This window comes from Telopea speciosissima, chromosome 7 (assembly GCF_018873765.1).
Source record: "Telopea speciosissima isolate NSW1024214 ecotype Mountain lineage chromosome 7, Tspe_v1, whole genome shotgun sequence".
Classification (NCBI taxonomy): Eukaryota; Viridiplantae; Streptophyta; class Magnoliopsida; order Proteales; family Proteaceae; genus Telopea; species Telopea speciosissima.
This window is the reverse complement of record NC_057922.1, coordinates 16,902,540-16,923,925: the sequence shown is the minus strand read 5'-3', so window position 1 is coordinate 16,923,925 and position 21,386 is coordinate 16,902,540. Positions and strand designations below refer to the sequence as shown.

At 38.9% G+C, this 21,386-nt stretch overlaps 2 protein-coding genes across 5 annotated transcripts; one reads left to right on the top strand and one right to left on the bottom strand.

The window, feature by feature from the left end:
• Positions 1 to 243: 243 nt before the first annotated feature.
• Positions 244 to 13,990, bottom strand: LOC122669837. 3 transcript variants are annotated; one of them, XM_043866704.1, is made up of 4 exons: positions 13,723 to 13,990; positions 11,635 to 11,863; positions 2,941 to 3,089; positions 244 to 1,044 (listed from the first exon to the last, which is right to left on the bottom strand). In XM_043866704.1, exons 1-4 carry the CDS (start codon positions 13,945 to 13,947, stop codon positions 346 to 348), a joined length of 1,302 nt encoding a protein of 433 aa, XP_043722639.1. In that variant the 5' UTR covers positions 13,948 to 13,990; the 3' UTR covers positions 244 to 345. The 3 variants fall into 3 exon arrangements, with proteins under 3 accessions (XP_043722639.1, XP_043722638.1, XP_043722640.1); XM_043866703.1 differs by having other exon boundaries at positions 310 to 1,040; positions 2,937 to 3,089; positions 13,723 to 13,989; XM_043866705.1 differs by having other exon boundaries at positions 310 to 1,040; positions 2,937 to 3,089; positions 11,820 to 11,863; positions 13,723 to 13,951.
• Positions 13,991 to 14,390: 400 nt separating this feature from the next.
• LOC122669838 lies at positions 14,391 to 18,182 on the top strand. 2 transcript variants are annotated; one of them, XM_043866706.1, is made up of 6 exons: positions 14,391 to 14,548; positions 14,592 to 14,622; positions 14,726 to 14,896; positions 16,969 to 17,049; positions 17,190 to 17,276; positions 17,806 to 18,182. In XM_043866706.1, exons 2-6 carry the CDS (start codon positions 14,604 to 14,606, stop codon positions 18,066 to 18,068), a joined length of 621 nt encoding a protein of 206 aa, XP_043722641.1. In that variant the 5' UTR covers positions 14,391 to 14,548; positions 14,592 to 14,603; the 3' UTR covers positions 18,069 to 18,182. The 2 variants fall into 2 exon arrangements, with proteins under 2 accessions (XP_043722641.1, XP_043722643.1); XM_043866708.1 differs by having other exon boundaries at positions 14,394 to 14,537; positions 14,578 to 14,622.
• The last annotated feature ends 3,204 nt before the right edge of the window (positions 18,183 to 21,386 follow it).

The following is a 21,386-nucleotide window of genomic DNA, read 5'->3' as shown; positions in this document are numbered from 1 at the left end:
CCCAACTCGCTATTTGGCCAATTCAAACTTGTACTCGAGACGAGTTTTAATTCCTTGTTTATAATCTAGAGCAGTTGGAAGAGGGGGCATGAGCAATGTTTAACAACCCAAACAACACAGCCTACCCATGGATGGCGCTATGACAAGATAAATTTGGAAAAACTGAAAAAACATAAACGACTCCCCTCACCGTAGGAAGTTTCTTGTCACAAAAACAAGGATTTGATTCATGAAACATGATTGTTGAGCCAAAACTTCTGTTTAACCTTTGGTGCAAACCTGCTGGTAACATTTAAAGTTTCCCCAATCTTGTACATGAGATCCTGTGTATATTGTATCTGATTATTAATTAAGCAAAACAAATCCTCTCTTTATGTATTGTACACATGAGAATGGCAAGTTCAGAGCATTTTCCAATTCAAGGCATTTGGATATGAGAGTGTTCAGAACTAAATTTGTGTCTGAGACATCCATCCCAAAACTTCTACACACAACAAGGGATTGATTGCAGAGCCAAGGAACTGAAACAATGAAACCCAACCCCGAGTGCCTCTCATCAAAGTCACTTCCGCTATCCGTCAACACATCCTTGTATGCCTGGCAGACTCGTGACACATACTTCCCCATTGGAAAAAGCTGCTCAAAGAAAGAAGTACTACCGTCTGGGTTCAAGATGTCAGAGTCTGCATGGAGGTTCACCACAACAGTGCCATGATCAGGATGGAGCCGACTCTTGAGGGCTTCAAGAAACGGTGAATGTGGGTCCCAAAGCTTATGAGGAAAGGTGTCATCGCCATCATAAGCATCAATGAAGACAAGGTCATAGAGATTGGAGTTGTTAACAATGAACTTTTCTGCATCTGATTCATAGAGGAAGAGCCTCTCATGGACTCCTTTCCAGAGCACCTGATCAGTGAATGTTGGTTTTGGAAGTGCACGTTCACCTGATGGTTTCATCCTTGCAAAAGCTGGGAAACCCATTGCCTGTATTGACGCCGAGATAACAAGAGGATCAATTTCAACAATGTCTACAATTGCCCCTGAAGATACAAGAATTTGAGCGATCAGTAAATTTTCATATACTGCCACTCAAAAACCAGGATAGTATGTCCAACCAATAATGCCTGTTTTTCTAATTTCTTAAAGACAAAAGCAATGGGATAAACGCCAGCCTATGTGACAACTTCAAGTTTCATTGCCATTCATATTTCTCAAAGAGGATTTTAGCATCCATATACCAGTAATATTTAATTTCCCGTTTATATACCCAAGACCCTCTTCATTTCTGTGTCTTTGTTCGCTTCAAGTTAAGAATACGTTAGAAAGGCAACATTTAGTGCAGAAGGTATTGATGTAGGAAGATTCTAACAATTGCAAAGTGAGTTATGTAGCTCAAACGTGCAACCCTGAATTTTTTTTCCTACAATAGCTTGGAGTGAAAAGAAAAAAACTTGGGAGGGAAAGAAATTATGAAGAATAGAAAATTTCTAATATATGAACCACAGCTTAAGGAGAAAATAAAGAAAACTGAAGAAACAATTCTAAATTTAACTGGAAATTGATACTAAGACTATACTAAGACTCTATATCCGCCATTCCACGGTCCTAAAAGTCGGTTAACCTTTTGGGATTGGTGTGTGGTTTGTGTGATTACTCTTTCATCAAAACCAAAAAAAAAAAAAAAAAAAAACTATACTAAGACTCAGAAGGTTCTATGATTTGGCGTCAAGAAGAAATTGATTTCTCAGTACTTGTTAGCTGCAGTTGGGATGGAATGGGTTTCTCTCTGGAGAAACTCAAAACCTGGGTGAATCAAGTAATTGGCCAGGAAGAATGGTTTTAAGTTTCGACTGAGACGTCTCCATTTCGATACTAACTGAAATGAAACCAAGGGTCGATATTCGACTGAGACATCTCGATTTTGACACTAACTGAAATGAAACCAAGGGTCGATATTGGTTTCAACAATGCTCTTGGGATTTTGCCAAAAACCTGCAGGTTTTTGCCAAATCACTGGATTTCTTCCCACTTTTTTGCATTGTTCTACTCATTCAACCCTCCTACAGCTTGGATTTGCGTGATTGGAGGTTAAAGGTAATGGTTCTTTCCCCAATAGGTTTTTGCATATAGTAGCATTCAGCATGCACTAGCAAACTTGGATCCAAACCACAAGTACCATTTTGGGTGGTTCTTTCTGAAACTAATTCATGGAATAGGTATGGTGAAAATAGGCAGCACAAAAAAAAAGGGTCCAAAAGCCATTTCCTAGGCCTCGAAACCTAGGTTTTGATTGGCCCAGAAAAATCCCAGGTTTCGAACAGGTCTCGGTCGAAATCTGGGAAGTTTTGGTTTCGGCCAGGGTCGAAACCCGAAACCTGGAATCTTGCCAGGAAGAACCCATCTAATTGAAATAAATAACAAGATTTCAAGTGAAGAGAAAGATTAAACAGATCTAATAGTAGATGGTTCTTGTAAAGATATAAAGAATCTGATCAGGATCTATTAGTCTTGGCAGCTGCAAGTCCAGGCATAAGAATAAGAAGCAAGAACTAGTGAAGAATTTTGTGATTGGAAAAAGATCCACATGATTGAACAATTAAAAATTAAGAAACAAAACATGAAACCCTGACCTGAAAGCCAAAGGAATGTAAAAATAACAGCAAGAATGGATAGTGAATCCATTAATAACAATCTAAAAGAAAGATCTAGAAATTGACAGAAATAAAGAGTATTTGAACTCACTCTTTTACTATAGTACACCAACAATGCAGGCAAAAATGATTAAAAAACAATCTGATCAAATTAATCGAGATAAGAGGCCAACGGATTATACACCTGTGATGTATACAGCATGTTGGTCTTCACTGATTCTGTTCTTGAACACCATAGAAAACCAAAAAGGGCAAAACAAAAATGAAATGGGAATGTCTTCTCACCTAGGATTTTACTAGCCAAAAATAAAGGTAGACTTCCTCCACCATGACCCACACACAGAATGCGCATAGATTTCTTTCCATCGATGGCACTCATCAGATTATAATTGCAAGATGCTAAGGTAGCCAACCCAACTGAAACCATACTTTTCAAATCTACAAAATGAAGCAATGCAAATCAAATATCAGATTAAAGGACAGTACAATAGCCCTAATAACAAAATAAATAATTAGAAAAACCCTATCACATTGGGTAAGAAAGATAATGTTGCTGTATTGATGAAATTATAATCAGGTAGAGATAGCGAACAATTAAAAAAAAAAAAGGATATCTACACTAAAGATATTCAACCATGCAATTATCAACTTCATTATGTGCCACTATACACTATATGTTATTGTCAATTAATTTCTACTGTTCTAGACAGTGAACGCCCAGTCACTAGAATAGAAACAGTCAGGATCAATGCATCAAGTGTTTATGACTGACCAACACCATTTTCCTGAATGATTTTTTTCCATTAGAAAATTGAGCAAGGTTGCAAATGTTTGTTCTGAAATACTACTTTAACTACAAAAAATCAACAGTGAAGGAAGTTCTGTTGATGTTCCAAAATCTAGAGAAAATTGGGACACCTGTGATTGGTACAACCTAAAAAAATCATCGTGCTGCTCTTTGCAGGTGTTCTCTGCAGCCACTTGGACCATCAATACAATGCTTTGCAAGGATAGAAAAGCTTGTAAAAAACAGAGAGTACCTGAAGCCATGGTGACATCATTTCCTTCTCCCCTTCTATCAGTAGGGTGAGCCAAATGCTATTGTGAGAGGGATTTGACTCTCAGAATCAAAACTCGGACTATTATCATAAAAATAAAATAAAATAATTTAAAAGGCAGGGTCTAGCAGAGCAGAGCACAATCTGCATCCTAGTTTTAGTCAAATGTTTCTCACTTTGGCCTTTGTTAATGGCTAAGCATATGATTCTCAGGACTTGGTTTTCTTCCCACACCCTATGAAAGGTATTATAATTTATTAAAACTAGAAACCATCAGATACAGAGTCTAGAGGAGAATGGCCTAATCTTATCATAGAAACTCAATCCTGGAGTTTGATCTAGGATTGAAAATCTTGGGTTGCATACCAAACACCCTCCTAAATTCTTGCTGAATTTTCTTGAGATATTTCTTACTTATATGGTGATATCCCAAGAATATGTTTGATACACGATTATTAGCATCTGGAACATACATAGAGAGAGGTATATGCCTATCAACAACTTGGCCTATTCAAGAACAGGAATTATGAATAACAGAAGTCCAAACTTATAAGTCCAACCATATGAGAAATTTAGACACAATAATCCTAAAAAGGAAAAGCAATTTAGTGGAAAAGAATATTTCTTAAGATGTAGACCAACATCAGATGATTGGACATTCTTATTGATCTCTCAACATTAAACTTCCTATATTGCAGGTATAGGTTTGTTGCGCAAGATTATACTAATGAAACTTGGGTTCCACAATCCACAAGTCACTTTACAATTTATCGCACATACGATTGTTGATTTAGGGGCACATGCACGCCCCCATGCACAATTGTTTGGTTCGACCCCTTCAATGATTGCATTGATGATCTTCAGTGGTCAGGTTCTCCTCTCACCTGGCACAACCGCCGTGTTGGCCCGGACCGCATAGCCTGCAAGCTTGACCGCTTTCTTGTGAATGAGCCTTGGTTCTCCTCCCTCCCCCACTCCCATGCCTCCTTCCTTCTCCAAGGTCTTTCTGACCACTGCCCCTGCCTCATCTCTCTCCAGCCCTATTCCTCGTTTGGTCCAACCTTTCAAGTTCTTTGATATGTGGACTTCCCACCCCCTTTACCTCCAGACCATCAAGAAAGCCTGGCGTATCCCTGTCTCTTCCCGCTTTCTCCCTTTGGTAGCCCTGGCTCGTAAGCTCCGCAACACCAAATCTGCCCTTCGGAATTGGAACCTTTCCACCTTCGGTAATATCCCTTCCCGTCTTTCTGATTGCTGGTCTGACCTCTCCTCCATTCAGTTTCAGCTCCAGTCTAACCCTCTCAACCCGGCTCTCGCCGTTGAGGAGAAGCGCCTCTCCGCTGATCTTTCCTCTCTCTCCCTCTCTGAGGAAAGCTTGCTCCATTAGAAATCGCGCTCTAAGTGGTTGGAGCTTGGTGACTCGAATTTTGCCTTTTTCCATCGCTCCCTCAGAGCTAGGCAAAATCGGAATTCCATCACCCTCCTCGTCGCTTCTGATGGAACCCACCTCTCCTCCCCCCTGACATCAAAGATGTTGCTTCCTCTTTCTTTTCCTCCCTCTTCAACCCGTCCCTTCCCCCCCCCCTCCCTTATCCCCCCCTCTCTCATTGACAAATTCATTCCCCCCGCCCTCCATAGCTCTCTCACGGCCATTCCCTCTGATGATGAAATCTCTCGAGCTATCCTTTCCCATAAGTCCAACAAGGCTCCTGGCCCTGACGGCTTCAGTATGGGATTCTTTCTCAATCATTGGGACTCCTTTAAAGGTGAGATCTTCAAAGCTGTCCGCAGCTTCTTTTTCAAACCTGGCCAGCTAGCTCAAATCAATCACACTTTGATGCAGATTTATCACCAAATTGGGCTTCTTTTATTAGGAATAAGTCTAGGGTTGGGTTACATACATGTTGGGCCTTTGATCCCATGGGTTTCTAATGTAATAGGCCACTTTTATGGGCCTAAAATATGGGTATATAGGTTGCATACGGGATTAGTCCAATATTTAGTTTATTTTTATGTTTTTTAATTGAACCGGTTCAAATTGATTGCATCCAATTGGTTCAATTTAAGTGATCATGTGACTTGGTTAAGTGGTCATGTGACAACTTAAGTGGTCATGTGATGTAAGTTGGGCTGGATTAGGACTCTATAAGTCCAGCCAAGTTTTGAGTCTATTTCCTTTAGTATTCTAGTTTCCTAGTCAGTTTAAGTTACCTCATATGTTAAGGATAGGGTTAGGCCTTTCCTTTTTAGTGTCTAAGTCTATTTTTGAGTCTTCTATATAAGTTTGTAAGGGAGGTCAGCATGGTACACGAATTTGATTAATAAAAATTAGCTTTATACTTGCTGCCATTGCTGCTGCTCTTTGTGAGTGTATATCCTTGTGGATCTCAAGGTGGATAGGGTAGGTGGACTCCTACAACTCCTTGCATTGTGAAGATCGGGAGGTTCTTTCAAGTCATCAAGCTGCTGCCATTGTTCTTGCAATACAGTGAGTTTGAATCTGTTTTTTATTTTAAACCTTCTTCCTCTAACCTAATCCACACCCCCCTCCATCCATCAAACCCTAATTTCCATTAAACCTGCAACTCCTACCTTAACTAGGACTCCTTCATAATTTTATATCTGTCCATCAATTCCAAACCAAACTTCTAGCCTATATCCCCCACACCTCTCCCTACATTCAACCTTAAACCTAGCCCTTAGTCTCCTCTACAACCCCTCCATTCCTTTACTCCATTAAAACCCAAAACCTACAATACAATTCTGTCCAGAACTGCAGAATTTTAAAACCTTCCCAAATCCTATTATTTTTATACCATATTGACCCCCTAGACCTGCCCATTAATACCCTATAAACCCCTTTCCCAATATCCAACCCTAACCCTAGGAATTGACCTAAATCCTAGTGCTGTCCATTCGAACCAGCAGGCCCTTTTGTTATTTGATCCTGTTGTTTGGTTCCTAGTAGGTCTCCTACCTATCAAGGACTACATAAATTGGTATCAGAGCCATGGATATACATGGCAATCCAGTTCTGCCCCCTCGACCTGATCTTATGACTGATATAATGGAGATGCACAGAAGTTGAATGAAAAGGTGACACAATTGGAAGAGAAGAGGACTACCCCTCAAAGGGACAGCAACATCCCCCTAGAAGAGAACAGATATCAAGTCAATTCGGTAGTGCAAAGAGCCCCAGGTAGAGATCAATATAGAGAAGACAGAGAAAGGTACAGAGCTATGGCTGAGGGAAGCTCCAACGAAGCCTCGAAAGACCCACCTCCCTTCGTTTTCAAGACCCGAGTTCGTCTACCCAATGGGAGCACAACCATATTAGTTGTTGATGAGAGGCGACGTAACAACATTATTTCACAATTCGTGGTGGATATGTTGTCCCAATCAGGAGAGATTTGCATCATGCCTACAGGTAAAGTCTTTATTGAATTTGGGTGTTGTTCATACCATGATGGGGCTTGGTGTCAGCCGGTACCACATTCAAAGAGTTTTATTGCAGTAGGTGATGATTGGTTGGACACGCGACAAGGTTGGATTGAACCTGAAAACAACTCGTGTGTCCTACCTGATCGACACCGTCTATATCATTGTTTTACTCTAAAAGGGTTACAACCAAAGGTAACCACATCAACTGTACAACCACAGGGACTGCCGAACATGTCAACTCAAACGCAAGTGGCATCGATTGTGTTTGAAGTTTCACCAATGGTGGATGCACCAACAGAAGATTCTACTAAGGCAGTTTGTGTTGAAGAGATTCAAGAACCTATAGCTAAAGAAACTCAAGTAGACCAAGCTGCACCAGTAGTTAAGATCATGGTTGAGAAGCTCAGCCATCAAATTGATATGGAGGTCCAAAACACAATGGTAGAAAAAACTACTGAAGAGGTCTACACTGAAGAGAGCAAAGTATACAAGGCTGAGGACATGGAAGATGAAGTGGTGGTTGAGAATACTCCATAAGAAATCATCGACATTCAAGATGCTATTCTTGAAGAGGTACAGGTTGTGCCTCAAGTCCTAGGTGAGAAGGTTACCAATGCTGAAGACTCTATGAACACGACATACACAATTGATATTGATTCAGAGGTCGAACACATAGAGTTTGTTATGCCACCATGGTTCTTCGAAGAGAAAGCTCCACGCCTTGAAGATTTTATTCCTAATGTCCCTGCCTTACCAGAATTTTGTTTAGGAATGGTTAAAGCTGCTACTCACAAGTTGTTTCCCCCTCATCACTGCAAAATTCGAGGACGAATTTTTTCAAGCTGGGGAGAGTTGATGCAGATTTATCACCAAATTAGGCTTCTTTTATTAGGAATAAGTCTAGGGTTGGGTTATATACATGTTGGGCCTTTGATCCCATGGGTTTCTAATGTAATAGGCCACTTTTATGAGCCTAAACTATGGGTATATAGGTTGCATACGGGATTAGCCCAATATTTAGTTTATTTTTATGTTTTTTAATTGAACCGGTTCAAATTGGTTGCATCCAATTGGTTCAATTTAAGTGATCATGTGACTTGGTTAAGTGGTCATGTGATGTAAGTTGGGCTAGATTAGGACTCTATAAGTCCAGCCAAGTTTTGAGTCTATTTCCTTTAGTATTCTAGTTTCTTAGTCAGTTTAAGTTACCTCATAGGTTAAGGATAGGGTTAGGCATTTCCTTTTTAATGTCTAAGTCTATTTTTGAGTCTTCTATATAAGTTTGTAAGGGAGGCCAGCATGGTACACGAATTTGATTAATAAAAATTAGCATTATACTTGCTGCCATTGCTGTTGCTCTTTCTGAGTGTATATCCTTGTGGATCTCAAGGTGGATAGGGTAGGTGGACTCCTGCGACTCCTTGCATTGTGAAGATCGGGAAGTTCTTTCAAGTCATCAAGCTGCTGCCATTGTTCTTGCAATACAGTGAGTTTGAATCTGTTTTTTATTTTAAACCTTCTTCCTCTAACCTAATCCACACCCCCCTCCATCCATCAAACCCTAATTTCCATTAAACCTGCAACTCCTACCTTAACTAGGACTCCTTCATAATTTCAGATCTGTCCATCAATTCCAAACCAAACTTCTAGCCTATATCTCCCACACCTCTCCCTACATTCAACCTTAAACCTAGCCCTTAGTCTCCTCTACAACCCCTCCATTCCTTCACTCCATTAAAACCCAAAACCAGCAACACAATTCTGTCCAGAACTGCAGAATTTTAAAATCTTCCCAAATCCTATTATTTTTATACCATATTGACCCCCTAGACCTGCCCATTAATACCCTCTAAACCCCTTTCCCAATATCCAACCCTAACCCTAGGAATTGACCTAAATCCTAGTGCTGTCCATTCGAACCAGCAGGTCCTTCTGTTATTTTATCCTGTTGTTTGGTTCCTAGTAGGTCTCCTACCTATCAAGGACTACATAACACTTTCATCTGCCTCATCCCTAAAAAGGACGAGGCTTCCTCTCTGACTGACTTCCAGCCTATCTCCCTCTGCAACCTCATCTACAAGTTCATTGCCAAGATCCTTGCCAATCGGATTAAGGGAGTCATCCCTTCCCTTGTCAGTCCCAACCAATCGGCCTTCATCTCCGGCCGAAGTATAGCGGACAACATCATCCTCTGTTTTGAGATTGTTCGCGGTTTTGACAGCAAATCACATTCTTCGGCGGCCCTCTTGAAAATTGATCTTCACAAAGCCTTTGACTCTATCCGTTGGGACTTCATCTGTGATGTGCTCTCCCTCATGGGTTTCCCCCTGTCTTCGTTCGCTGGATATACGCCTGTATTTCCACCCCTTCCTTCTCTATCTTGGTAAATGGCTCGCCTACAAGTTTCTTTCGCTCTAATGTTGGAATCCGCCAAGGCTGCCCTCTTTCCCCTTTCCTCTTCTCCCTTGCCCTGGAAGTCCTCTCCAGAAGCCTGCAAACCAAAACTGATCTCCACCTTATCTCCCCTCTTCCCAAGTGCAAGAGCACCAACCTCTCCCATCTGGCCTTTGCTGATGACCTGATGATATTCTCTAAGTCGTCCCACGCCTCCATCTCCGCCATCATGGACTCGCTTCATCTCTTTGAATCCCTTTCTGGTCTCAGAGTCAACCTGCTGAAATCCAAAATCTTCCTTGCTGGTACCCCTGACTCCACTAAAGAAGCTCTCCGCCTCTTAACTGGCTTCTCCATTGGCTCTCTTCCGGTCATGTACCTTGGCCTTCCTCTCATTCCTGCCAGGCTCTCGAGCCACCACTGCACCCCTATGCTTGACAACATTCGCAAGCGCCTCCAGCTCTGGAAAGGTAAGCTTCTCTCCTACGCGGGTAGGCTTGAATGTATCCGCTCGGTCCTCCAAGCAACTTACATTTACTGAACCGGCATCTTCTCCATCCCCTCCTCCACCATCAAGGCTATTGAGCGAATCCTCTGTGCTTTCCTCTAGAAGGGTAGCGACACCCCTAGATTTCTCCACCCTGTCAGCTGGAAATCTATCTGCCTCCCCAAGTTTGAGGGTGGTCTGGGTATCCGCCGCATTCATGATTCTAACACTGCGGGTCTCCTTAAACTCCTCTGGAGAATCCATTCCCGCCAGGACTCCATCTGGGTCTCTTGGGTCTGGAAAGCCATCTATTTTGATGTGTCCTCTAAGCTCAGCTGCATCCGTCATCGTCCCTCCACAGACAACTACAAGAATAGACACATTATGGATTTTTGGGGCCTTAATTCTGCCCTTTTGCGGTCAGTCACCTCTGCGTAGGCAGGCTGGCCGCCCCCCTCCCCCCCTTTTTTTGGCTGGCTGTTTGTCGGCCTTGTGGGCTTTTTGTTCGTGCCCCTCTTCCCTCTTTGTATATTGTTCCTTTGTTCTCCTTTCCCTGCCCCCTCCTAAGGTTCGGTAATATATTTAATTATCAAAAAAAAATATGAAGTTTTCCATATTATATATTTCAAAAAAACCCAAAAAGAAATGTGATACTTCTAAAAGCAGGAGGAAGCATATTCACTAAAAAAATTGTAAGTACCAAAAATTGTTGTATGCTTCATAATAGTTATAGAAGTGAATTAGCATCCTGAATACAAGATCTATAACAGGTAAGGAAAGAGTTAAAAAAAGAGGATAGTCAGCTCACACAAATATTCCTCCAATAGGAGAAATTGGTGAAGTGTGAACACATTAGTTATCAGTCTAAAAAACAGGGAAAATCCTTTAACACTCCAATTCAATTTTTTAGAAGTAAAAAATCCATATGATATGTTCTCTCCTATTTATTGAATAGCTAACTAGCCTAACTAAGCTCCTGCTGCAACTTACTGTTTCTGTTCTTCAGGGATTTTCTAGTGCAGAAAAAAAAAACATGTTTTGTAATTAACTTTTGAAGATTTTTTTTTTTAAACTATTCCAACCCCTTTTTTTATGGGAATACCCTCCCAACCCCTTTTTGAGCCATGCATGTCTCTTGTGATAATTTTTTATTACATGAATTTTTGGGAGAAATGCTTCTTTCTTTGTGGTTCCGTCATTCTGTTCTCAGTGCCAACTTTGTTCCACAGGAATTCCGGAACACAAAAACTAGCCGGCATTGCCAAATGTCTGCTGTTTTGTGTTCCAGTGGAACAGAATAACGGAAACGTTCTTGCAGAATGTCAACAAATGCACCCTTAATCTCAAGCAGTAAAGTCATTGCGTGGAATTTCTCAAAAGGATTCTGTGATGTGTACAGATTTTGGGTTATAAATGCTGATTTTTTCACTTCTCTGGAATAAATACCTTAATGCAACATCTACACACTGCTGAAATTACCTCTACTGTATAGAGAATTAACATTGGAAGTACATAGGGGAAAATAAAGAGAGACATAAAACTTTTACCAGATCTCTGTTAGAGGACTAAAGAAGAAAACTCGGCAAAAAACCAGGGAAATTACATGGAACAGCCAAACAATGTGCCTGTGGCATTAAGTATACAGAGGCAGGGTCTGATTTCCGGCATGCAGCCATTAATTTAACTGTGCTTTGGCGAGTGGTGTCATTAAAGCGAAGAATGCGCCATTGGTAGCCGAGAATTGTAAACTGTACATTGCTTTCATGCTCTGGGTGTACCTGCGCATACCTTTGCTGAAGCCATTGTTCAGTCTCTGGCCAGTAAACTGCACCCTGTACCACAATGTCGCTTAGTCATTTATCAAAGTGTGTAATAGAGACAGTTGAATGAACTTCCAAGAAACCATGAGGATTGATCAGAATAACCAAAAGTATAAGAAAAGGCAAGAAAAAAAGGAAATTTAAGACGATATTAGAATAATTGCACAAGAACACTGAGTGACCAATAACATTAGAAAAGGGCACATAATCAATTCCTGACAAAATCCTATGAGTGAGATCCTGGGTTATTGCAGGATTACACCAACAACTCTCAATATCAGCAGCCAAAGGGTTCATTCTTATTACATGAATTTGTAGCATAATCATACCAATGACATGAACTCATCAACAAGAACAAAGAAATGAAATACATCAACCTTTCAGGACAGCATACAACTGATAAATGCTAAACACTGAAATGAGCAATAGTAAAATAATCGGGATATTATTCTCTATATAATAAGAAAAATGCATGCACTTGTAACAAAATAAGTCAATATTGTATGTATGCCAAACAGTTTTAAAAGTTTCCCGTTGTTTCTTTCACTGATAGCAAACTCATATACAACACAAGTTAAAATGAAAATTTTAAAAATGGATTAGAAGAAAAAATATGGAAGGTTTACATATCACTTAGTGCCACTTTCATTGACATAAATGACTGCCTTCACGTTTTCGTTATGAATTGAGAACTTAAGGATTCTCACAGTTGTATGAATTGTAGGTGGACCCATTATGATATGCTGGAAAATAGTCACTGGGAGCTTTGCTTCCAAGGGGCATGAATCCTATAAATTCCTCTGGCAATGAACTTGTTTGGTAAATACTGCCCACCATGACCAAAAATTTATTCTTTTCCCTCATGATGTCAGACTAAATTTATTTGTACACATTCTAAGAACTTACTCTTTACGCTTTTCTACCCCCCCCCCTCAAAATTTTCCCTTTTTAAGTGGGAAGTATTCACCAGTTCTAGATGTCTGCTCCTCCTCACGCATCCCCCTAAAAAAAGTATTCAAACATTTACCCATTACTTCAGCATTTATTACCATTGTCCTTAATAATTTTGGTCAGTTCTAACATCGTTTTTGGTACCAAAAGGGAACATGGAAGCTGTCAGGCAGATATAAACTCTTGTTTCCACCTTGGAAATCATACACATTAATTTGGACAAATATCATAAAACAAATAAGTGCAAGGAATACCATGTGATATCTCATACCTCTGGAATTTACTGCATTAAAACCAATGTGGCCCTATTTACCTCAAAGTGGCTTTGTTATTATGTAGTCTTACGGTAGAGGAACCCCAAATGGTTTGGACATTGGATATAAGATGCTCACAAGCGGGATGTGGACAAACCACATGAAAACTAGGTTGGGCACAGATAAAATTCCTTGCCCATGACAAGGGTTATAATTGGATTCAGATTGGCCTAATGGTCACCCATACAGCACATTGTCCAACCCAAAACTGGTTATCTCCTCACCAAACTCAAAGGGAGAAGAGACCCATCAAATTCAAGGAGCTAAAGACTATCATCCTTTAATCAATTGGAAAAAAATTATCTGTGCTTATGAATGAAATGAGTCCCAGTTGGGTGAAATTCAACCAGAGAGAAACTTTTAAGTTTACTAAGCAAACCAAATTTATGCATAGGAACTCATCAACGCCAAATTACTCTATAATTTACTCCAGTGCTAGTTTAGGGGATGCTCGCAAAAATATATATTTACCATCATCCAAACGTCAAATTGAGATTTGAGACAAAGAATATTCATTCTTAAGGTCAATCTACAATCTAAAATCATGTAAATTACACCACTATAGAATGCAAAACATGATAAAAAATGGATAGAAAGGAAACCGACCGGTCTGGAAGAAGGATACGCAACCACAGACACAACACCATTTCCTGTGTCGGAATTGGACCGAAGAACGGTGTGTCCATCTGAGTCTGTTCCCCACCATTCGGAAGCGTAAAACCAATCACCTTCGTCTTCGATATTACTAGGTCGAGCTGCGGAGAAGAACCAGCGAAGCTCCCTACATCTTGAGCTCAATCTCGTTCTCTGCCACATTACAGAAACCCTCATCCTTGTACCTTCTCTCACTTCACTTCCCTACAAAAGCTCACGGTTCAGCCGTACAGGTCAAAGACCGCAGACTTGCAGAGCTCTCTCTCTCTCTCTCTCACTAAACGTAACCGCTTTTGAAATGTAACGGCTTCTTAAAACCCTAACCCTACCCAGTCCAAAAAGAATTGGTCCACAATTGAACGGCAAAGATCATCCTGATTACCATCAGAGGGTCAGGATTCACTATTACACTTTTCGAATCATGCGTCCGGCTTACAGATAGCCAACATGAAACACGTGTTAATATTTTCACCCCCCTAACTACATATTCAAATAAGCATAAACAACGGAGGGTATTACAGTCATTTAAATGCTTCTCCTTCCGCAGAGACAAAATTTGTTTGAAAAGGTTCTAGTGGGTCCACCACTCGGCGTTATGCCGTGATCGCATCAGAAGCTTCCCAAATCTGACATTTTTAATGTTCTTTTTAACCTTCGGTTTCAATTCTTCATTTCGTTTACGTTTTCGAGTCAATAAAACGATCCATGTGATTTTCCAGTTCCAGTTGGGGCCGATTTCTGAACTTCTCTGTTTAAATCTTTGGACCTTTCAAGCGGCCAAGCAAAGTCCAACCAAGCTGATAAATTCTGTGACTTTCTTAAAAGAAATTTCCATGGAAGAAAGCAAAACAAGTAAGTTTTCATCTGGGTTTGCTCTTCCCTTACTTTCTCTGTTTTGATATGCTTCTGATATCTGGTTTTTCTGATATGGGTTTGTGTTTGCTAAATTTTGAAGTGTATCCAAGGGTGAAAGTGAGAGAAGAGAAAGAAGAAGATGAGGAGTTTGTTGTAGATGAGGGTAACTCTTTTGTACAAGAGAAGTGCTCCTTGCCCTTGTTCAGGATTTTAGAATCTGTCTCTTTAGAGGAGCACTCTTTGCCTGGAATTTCTTCACCGATCGATGGAGGTGTGCCGTATTTGTTGATCATTTTATGCTTTTTGCTTACTTAATAGTTTAATCCTTTTGAGCATTTGGAGCTTGAAATCTTTTTACCCTTGGTTGAAATAATCGATTTGAATTTTGAATATTATTTGTCATTCATTGGAGATCAAGATAATTCCATAGTCTTCTCTGCTCTTTCAAGGTCTTCTTGTGTTTGGAGTAGTTTATTGTTTGGGCTTCTGTTAATCAATTTGTTTTTCGAAGACTATTTCAACTTCTTTTTAAATAATCAATATGTTCATCCTCGTTCTTTTTCCAAGCTAGTGAAAACCCAGAAATGTTTAAGCTAAATTAACTGTCATTCTAATATTAGTTAGATTATGTACAATAAGATTAACCGATCTATGATATAATTTTGTATTATCTGATACAGTGATTCCCATTTGTTTCCGCTATTTGATAAAACTCTATTAAGTATTGAAGTGGGTCTGGAGTTTCATAGTTTTGGAAACAGTAACTGTGAGGTATCATTTAAACACTTTTTATAAAATATTGTTTGAAACATTTAAATGGCCAAAAATGTAAGAATTACATGAGAATTCTCTCCAACTAGTTGAGAATGAACTATCAGACTCTAGATATAGATTTCTAACTGCCAAACTGTTGGATTTTGAATAGAAGTACAGACCTTCTATATTAAAACTGTTGGGTTTTCTGGACACACCTTTTGGTATTCTCGATGTATCAATCTCATTTATTTCTTTAAGGGATTTGTGTTGATTGCTTACCAATACAATAAACTAATCACAAGGATGCAAAGTTCATACCTAGGTTCTTCAAAACCTGATAATTCTCAGAACCACGATATGATGATACATGAATGCATTAGGTCGTAATAGGTAAAGCAAGAAAGCCAAGAATGTGATGATAGTTTTCACTGGTACAGCAGGCATCCCCTATGCAATTAATCTTTTCTAATTGAAACAAAAATAACATACACACAAGGTAACAAAGGCAGCAAATACCTTTTGTTTTATCAAAGGAGGACAGAAATAGCCATCCAAACTAGAATTAATAGAAGTCAGAATAAGAGTGTCTACTTCTTTCTTTGAGAAGTTTTTTTTGTTTTTTTAATCAAAGGAAGGCAGGAACAGCAACTACTGAATAAGCACTATATGTATTTGCTGAACCGATACAGTAATTCTAGTGAACACAAAATTGCCTCTGTACTGCCTAGAAGATCTCATTGAATGCACTGTTAAGGAGGATTTATTTGATACAGATTTCAGGCGTTTAAAGACCAAGGGGTAGGACAAAAGTGACTTGGAAGAAGTGGTGAGAAAAGATTTGTTTTTGGTTGACAACTAATATGGCTTTAAACAGAGTTGCATGAAGATAAGCGATCCATGTAGCCATCCCATTTAGTTTGCCAAAAAAAAAAAATTGAAAATAATAGGGCCTAAAAATTTATTGTAATCACGATACTTTAGTTTCATTTGAATAAAAATATTCAGCTACACCATGCTTTCTCTTCTCTAGTTCTCCTCCATACTTATAAAGTTGTTAATAACTCAAAATATCCCCCCAGTACCAAAAAAAAAGGATTCATGAGACACACTACTTGGATTCTAAGGAATTCCCAAATTAGCTTCCTAAAAAAATCTGAAACTGTTTCTAAATTTAGAAGAGTCTAACAGCATTCTTAAACTAAATAGAATAAAAAACTATAAATACCAAATCTAGTGGACTTGTAATAGAAGACATTAATGGATTCAAGAATCCATGTGGAGCCTAGAATGCCTTGCTTTTCTGCCTGGAAGACCCTTTCAAGCCCATAACTATTGCCCCACAAGTAGCCCATATTTGGTCCCAAAACAATACCCAATTAAAACCTGTAATATGCAAATTTGGAGCACATGTTGAATTTAACTTTTGCCCCACGCCTGTAATCGTATCTGATTAGTTTGAGCAATAAGGATTAATGTTTTGATTCCTTACTTTTCAATGTGACGAAGCTGCTTGTATTCTACATGAATCTGTTTCAAGTGTTGGTAATAACAAGTAAATCTACACTATTCTTTATACCTGATTTGCAGGGAAGGAGTCTCAATATGTTTTCTCACCATCATTTGCAAGAGTCCTAGTCGAGGCAGCACCCTCAATATCCATGTCTAAAGGTTTGATTAAACTCTGATCTCCTTTGACCAAAATATTTTCGTTTGGTTCCACCTTTATTTAGACTAATTTTATGTTATAATTATCTATAGGAAAAATGGTGTTGTAACTTATTTGTTATATACAACATCCTGATTTACAGGAGGGAAGAACAATAAAGAAATTGATGAAGAAACCAGAATAAGAGCTAGTTCAGTTCCACGTCCCCGTGCTGTCATATCTAGTCCTGGTATTTCTTTTTCACTTTCTCACCTTTTTTTTTTTAATTATGTCTGCATACAATTGTATGATTCTCCTCCCCCCATCCCCCATCCCCCATCCCTTTCCATGGTGGTATCAGGATCAACAGTGCAAGTATAACACCATATGTTCTCCATCTAACTCCATGTACAATAAAGTAGTAATTTACTTTAAATAGGTTGTTTACACTATGAGACTACCTTAAAGTGTGTGATATTAGAAATGAAGTTGACATGCAAATCAAAATTATTCAACTTGAAGGATCGAGTATCAACTGACATTACAGAAAATTGTTGGGAAGAAAACATCGGAAAACAGTTAAGCTAGAAATTTCCCTTAAAAAACTTTTTTTTTCATATTGAAGAGTGGCATGTTACATTACCCATTAAATTTCCTAGGTGAAAGTTAAAACGGAAGAAAAAAAAAAAACATTGGTTGAACAGTTATTCACTTGTTTTTGCTCACAATTATAAGTATTATGACCGCTAATATGATTTATTTGTTCGTTTTGGTTTCAGATAACGATTGGATGATTGGAAGTAGAAACCGCTTAGCAAGTGAGAGATCTTCAAACCTGAAAAAGTGTAGTTTGGACCAAAAGTCACCAGCCCAAGTTAAGGTCAACTGCATCAAAGCAGCAACTCACATGAGCACAAGAAAAGGGTCACATGAGTCTGGTGATCGTAAGAATCGCCTTAATGAAAAGAAAGGTCCACAGCTAACAGTTCCAAATCAGAAAACATATCTTCGAAAAGGGAAGCCAAGCTTGGTGGCAATTTAAATGTTTTTTTTATAATTTTAAGTGGATCAGCTTACCCTCAACCAAATTATGGTTGGATTATAATGGTAATGGTGCAGATTTTGCTCTCAATTTTCGTATGGCATAATTATGGCTTTTGTGAAGTAAATAGGTTTGTCAATTTATGTTTTCTTTTTCTTGGGTTCAATTTATGCTTTTCTCCCATTGATAATAATCATAATAGAGGCCTACAACCAATTAGATATTCTTCAGTACCAAAGTTCCCCTCACCCTCCTTTTTCCTAAATAAACGAAAGTGAGACTAAGAATCAGAAGTATCAAGTTTTCTTGAAAGATTTGTAAGTGCAGATGTTATAGGGCCCTAGCCAATTTCCCTTCCTTTAGCTATTCAGATGTTTCAATTCACTTACTTGGCTAATAGTTGGCAATACTTTCCCAAGTTACTAAAATGGCAGCTTTCAGCTTTCTAACTAGAGGTACTACTAGCCAGCCGACAACTGTAACTAAAGACCTCGGCCTGTTAAGTTCCTTTAGTGTATGATTGTTCCCATTATTGTTTCCCCATGATTCACACGGCAAAACTAGTACCTCTTGACTTCTTTATTGGATGTCTTTTCTGGTATCTTGGACCTGGTGCCTTTATGATCCAAGGGATTTGAAAATAAAGGTTCACGTTTCAATTAATTTCCAGTCAATAATTGTTGCCATGAAAAGTACCAGAGGAATTGACCTGCTAATGAGATCTCGAAACACTCTTCCTGGACTAACCAAAAAACTACTCTAGAAGAAGGCCTCGATTGCCAAATATAACCTGCGAAATCATGTTTCTCCTTTCCCATCATTACTATAATTTTTTATGAACTTTGCTCTTTGGAGGTGCTTCAATGCTTGACGAAAATGCCGGAAAAAAAAAATATCAACAATGGAATAAAAGCATAATATACAAATGAGTACTATCAGTCCGTTCATTTATTTAATGCTAATGCTTATGTTTACCTTACATGATTCTTCTTTCCCCTTCCCCCGCCGCCTTTTTTTTTTGTGAGTGAGGAAATCAGGAGGTATCCTTTCTAAAGTTCAAAGTGGTTTGAAAATACATAAGATTTAGGCAGTGTTTGGTATGCATTCTAAGTCAATTTCGCATTCTCAAACGATAAAAACAACTATTTTTATCATTAAAGAATGTGAAATTGACTTAAAATACATTCCAATAATGCATACCAAACACAGCCTTAGATCTTAGGAGCCAACTACTCCAACATAGTAAAATAGGAAGAAAGTCTAGAAATAAGAGAAACCCAACATAACAAAATCAAAAACGCGAAATTAGAAGAAATTACAGTCGAAGGCTCAAATAACGCTACAACGGTATTGAACAGGCAAAGACCAACACCTCACAAGTAAGAGATTATGAGATCAACTCTCCTTGGGGCCTAACTATAAAAAAATAAATAGAAAATATTGAACAGGATATCAAAGTTTCAGATTAATCCAAAAGTCAAACTCTAAGAGATATCAAAATATGATTGATTAATGGTGATCAACAATCAAACCAACAGAATATAGGCATTTGAATAAGCCAAACAAAATTGTAATCTTAAGGGATAACACCATAAGAGAAAAGAATATTCTAACTTTTGAACAAAAGAATAAGAGAGGAGAAGGATATGACCAATGAAATCATCATCAATGGCCTAGAGTGGAATCACCACAACAGGAGTTTTGTTGAATCACCACGGTAGGAATTCTAAATCACCAAAGAATTGAGGCAAAAAACCAATATTATTGGACTCAAAAAATAGTGGGTGGTTAGGCTGCAAAGAACCTTAAATATTATTAAAATCTAACAAGGCCCAATCATATTATCACAATGGGAAAGTAAAGAAAATGAAAATAGACCAGAATTCCTCATGATATACTTAAATACGACCAACCAATGGTGACATGACACGTGCTGATTACCATACCATGCTTGTGCTTGCACCTATGAATAATAACGAGACAAAGTTAGAGTGGGATTTTAATCCTCTCCACTGCCCTCATTTGCCAATAAGATACATTGAGGGCCTGGGAGCTCGACACATGAAAGGCGCACCATCTAACAATGCCGAGCTCGATTGACCCTCACTGCACCTCACTGGTAGATGAGGGTGCTGGAGAGGATTTATTTCTGTTAGAGCGAGTACTTCCCTGTTCTACCCCTAACAGATCGGGTAATGAAATGGCCTTTTCGGGTAAGGGTTGGCTATGGCATTTGAAAAATCTAGAGTACTTGCCCCACCCACCCCTAGCATTAACTTTTGGGGTCCCTCTCTTATTATCTTGCGGGAGCAAGGTGGGTATGGTATTGTTATATTCTAAACATGACGGGTATGGTACGGTATTGCTAATACTTGTACCAAATCCATCATATTGCCATTCCTATTCATACTTCAAAGATTCTACCATAAAAATTATAATACATGATGGGATGAAATTTGGCAAATGTACTTCAATTTTTAAAAGCTAAAATTGGACAAGTTTTTTGTTTTTCTGGTGTACTCAAAATTGGAAAAGTTTGGAAAAGCTACAATGTCTTCTTCACACACAACATGATAAGTATATATGTGTGATTGATTCTTTTGTCTCTATGGTCATTAACTCTCTGATCTAACAGTAAATGCAAAATTGTCTGTGGCTCTAATATATCATTTTCTGAGAACGCTTTCTAAACATTTTTCACAACTTTACTAATGCCTCCCTATCCTATAGGCCTAGGGCAATGGGCATGGAGGCAATTATTACCACTGATCTTGGGTGATTGTGCATGGTCTCTATTGAGCATGATTTCCACAGCTTAGCTATTATTGAAAAATTAGAGCAATCTGTCTTGGGTTGAAGGCGACAACGAATGATGGGCTTCGTCAAGTTATTCTTCACTCCAACTATAAAATCCTTGTAAAGTGTTTATTGGACCCCTTGCTCGCTCCCTTATTGAAGCTTCCATCATTATGATGGATTTATGACTTCTTTCTTCATGTTTTGAGTCTATCTTTTTTTCTTTTATTGGTAGAGATGACAATGTTTGTGCCCACACTACCCCTAAATGGGCGTTGACGCGTTGTGGTTCTCTTATTTGGGTTTGTTGAAACCTTCCTTTCCGGAGAATCTCTTCAATATTGTAATTTCCCATTTGTCCTCCGGGGTTTTTCATGCCAAACCAAAAAAAGAAATGTATGAGGGAAGGATAGAATTTCATCATCCCACAGGTTATGCTGGCAACTCCATCGTACTTAGTTTTTCCTTTTAACCTTTAATAATAAAAAAAATAGTTGTCTCATCACATATCAACTATTGTTT

Excerpts from the sequence above, each read along its gene's own strand:
- LOC122669837 (XM_043866704.1), bottom strand. The coding sequence starts at position 13,947 with ATGAGGGTTTCTGTAATGTGGCAGAGAACGAGATTGAGCTCAAGATGT. Across the intron at positions 11,864-13,722 it reads CGTATCCTTCTTCCAGACCG|GGTGCAGTTTACTGGCCAGA; the intron begins GTCGGTTTCCTT and ends ATTGTGGTACAG. Across the intron at positions 1,045-2,940 it reads TATTTTTGGCTAGTAAAATC|TCAGGGGCAATTGTAGACAT; the intron begins CTAGGTGAGAAG and ends ATTCTTGTATCT.
- LOC122669838 (XM_043866706.1), top strand. Across the intron at positions 17,050-17,189 it reads CTCAATATCCATGTCTAAAG|GAGGGAAGAACAATAAAGAA; the intron begins GTTTGATTAAAC and ends CCTGATTTACAG. Across the intron at positions 17,277-17,805 it reads TGCTGTCATATCTAGTCCTG|ATAACGATTGGATGATTGGA; the intron begins GTATTTCTTTTT and ends TTTTGGTTTCAG.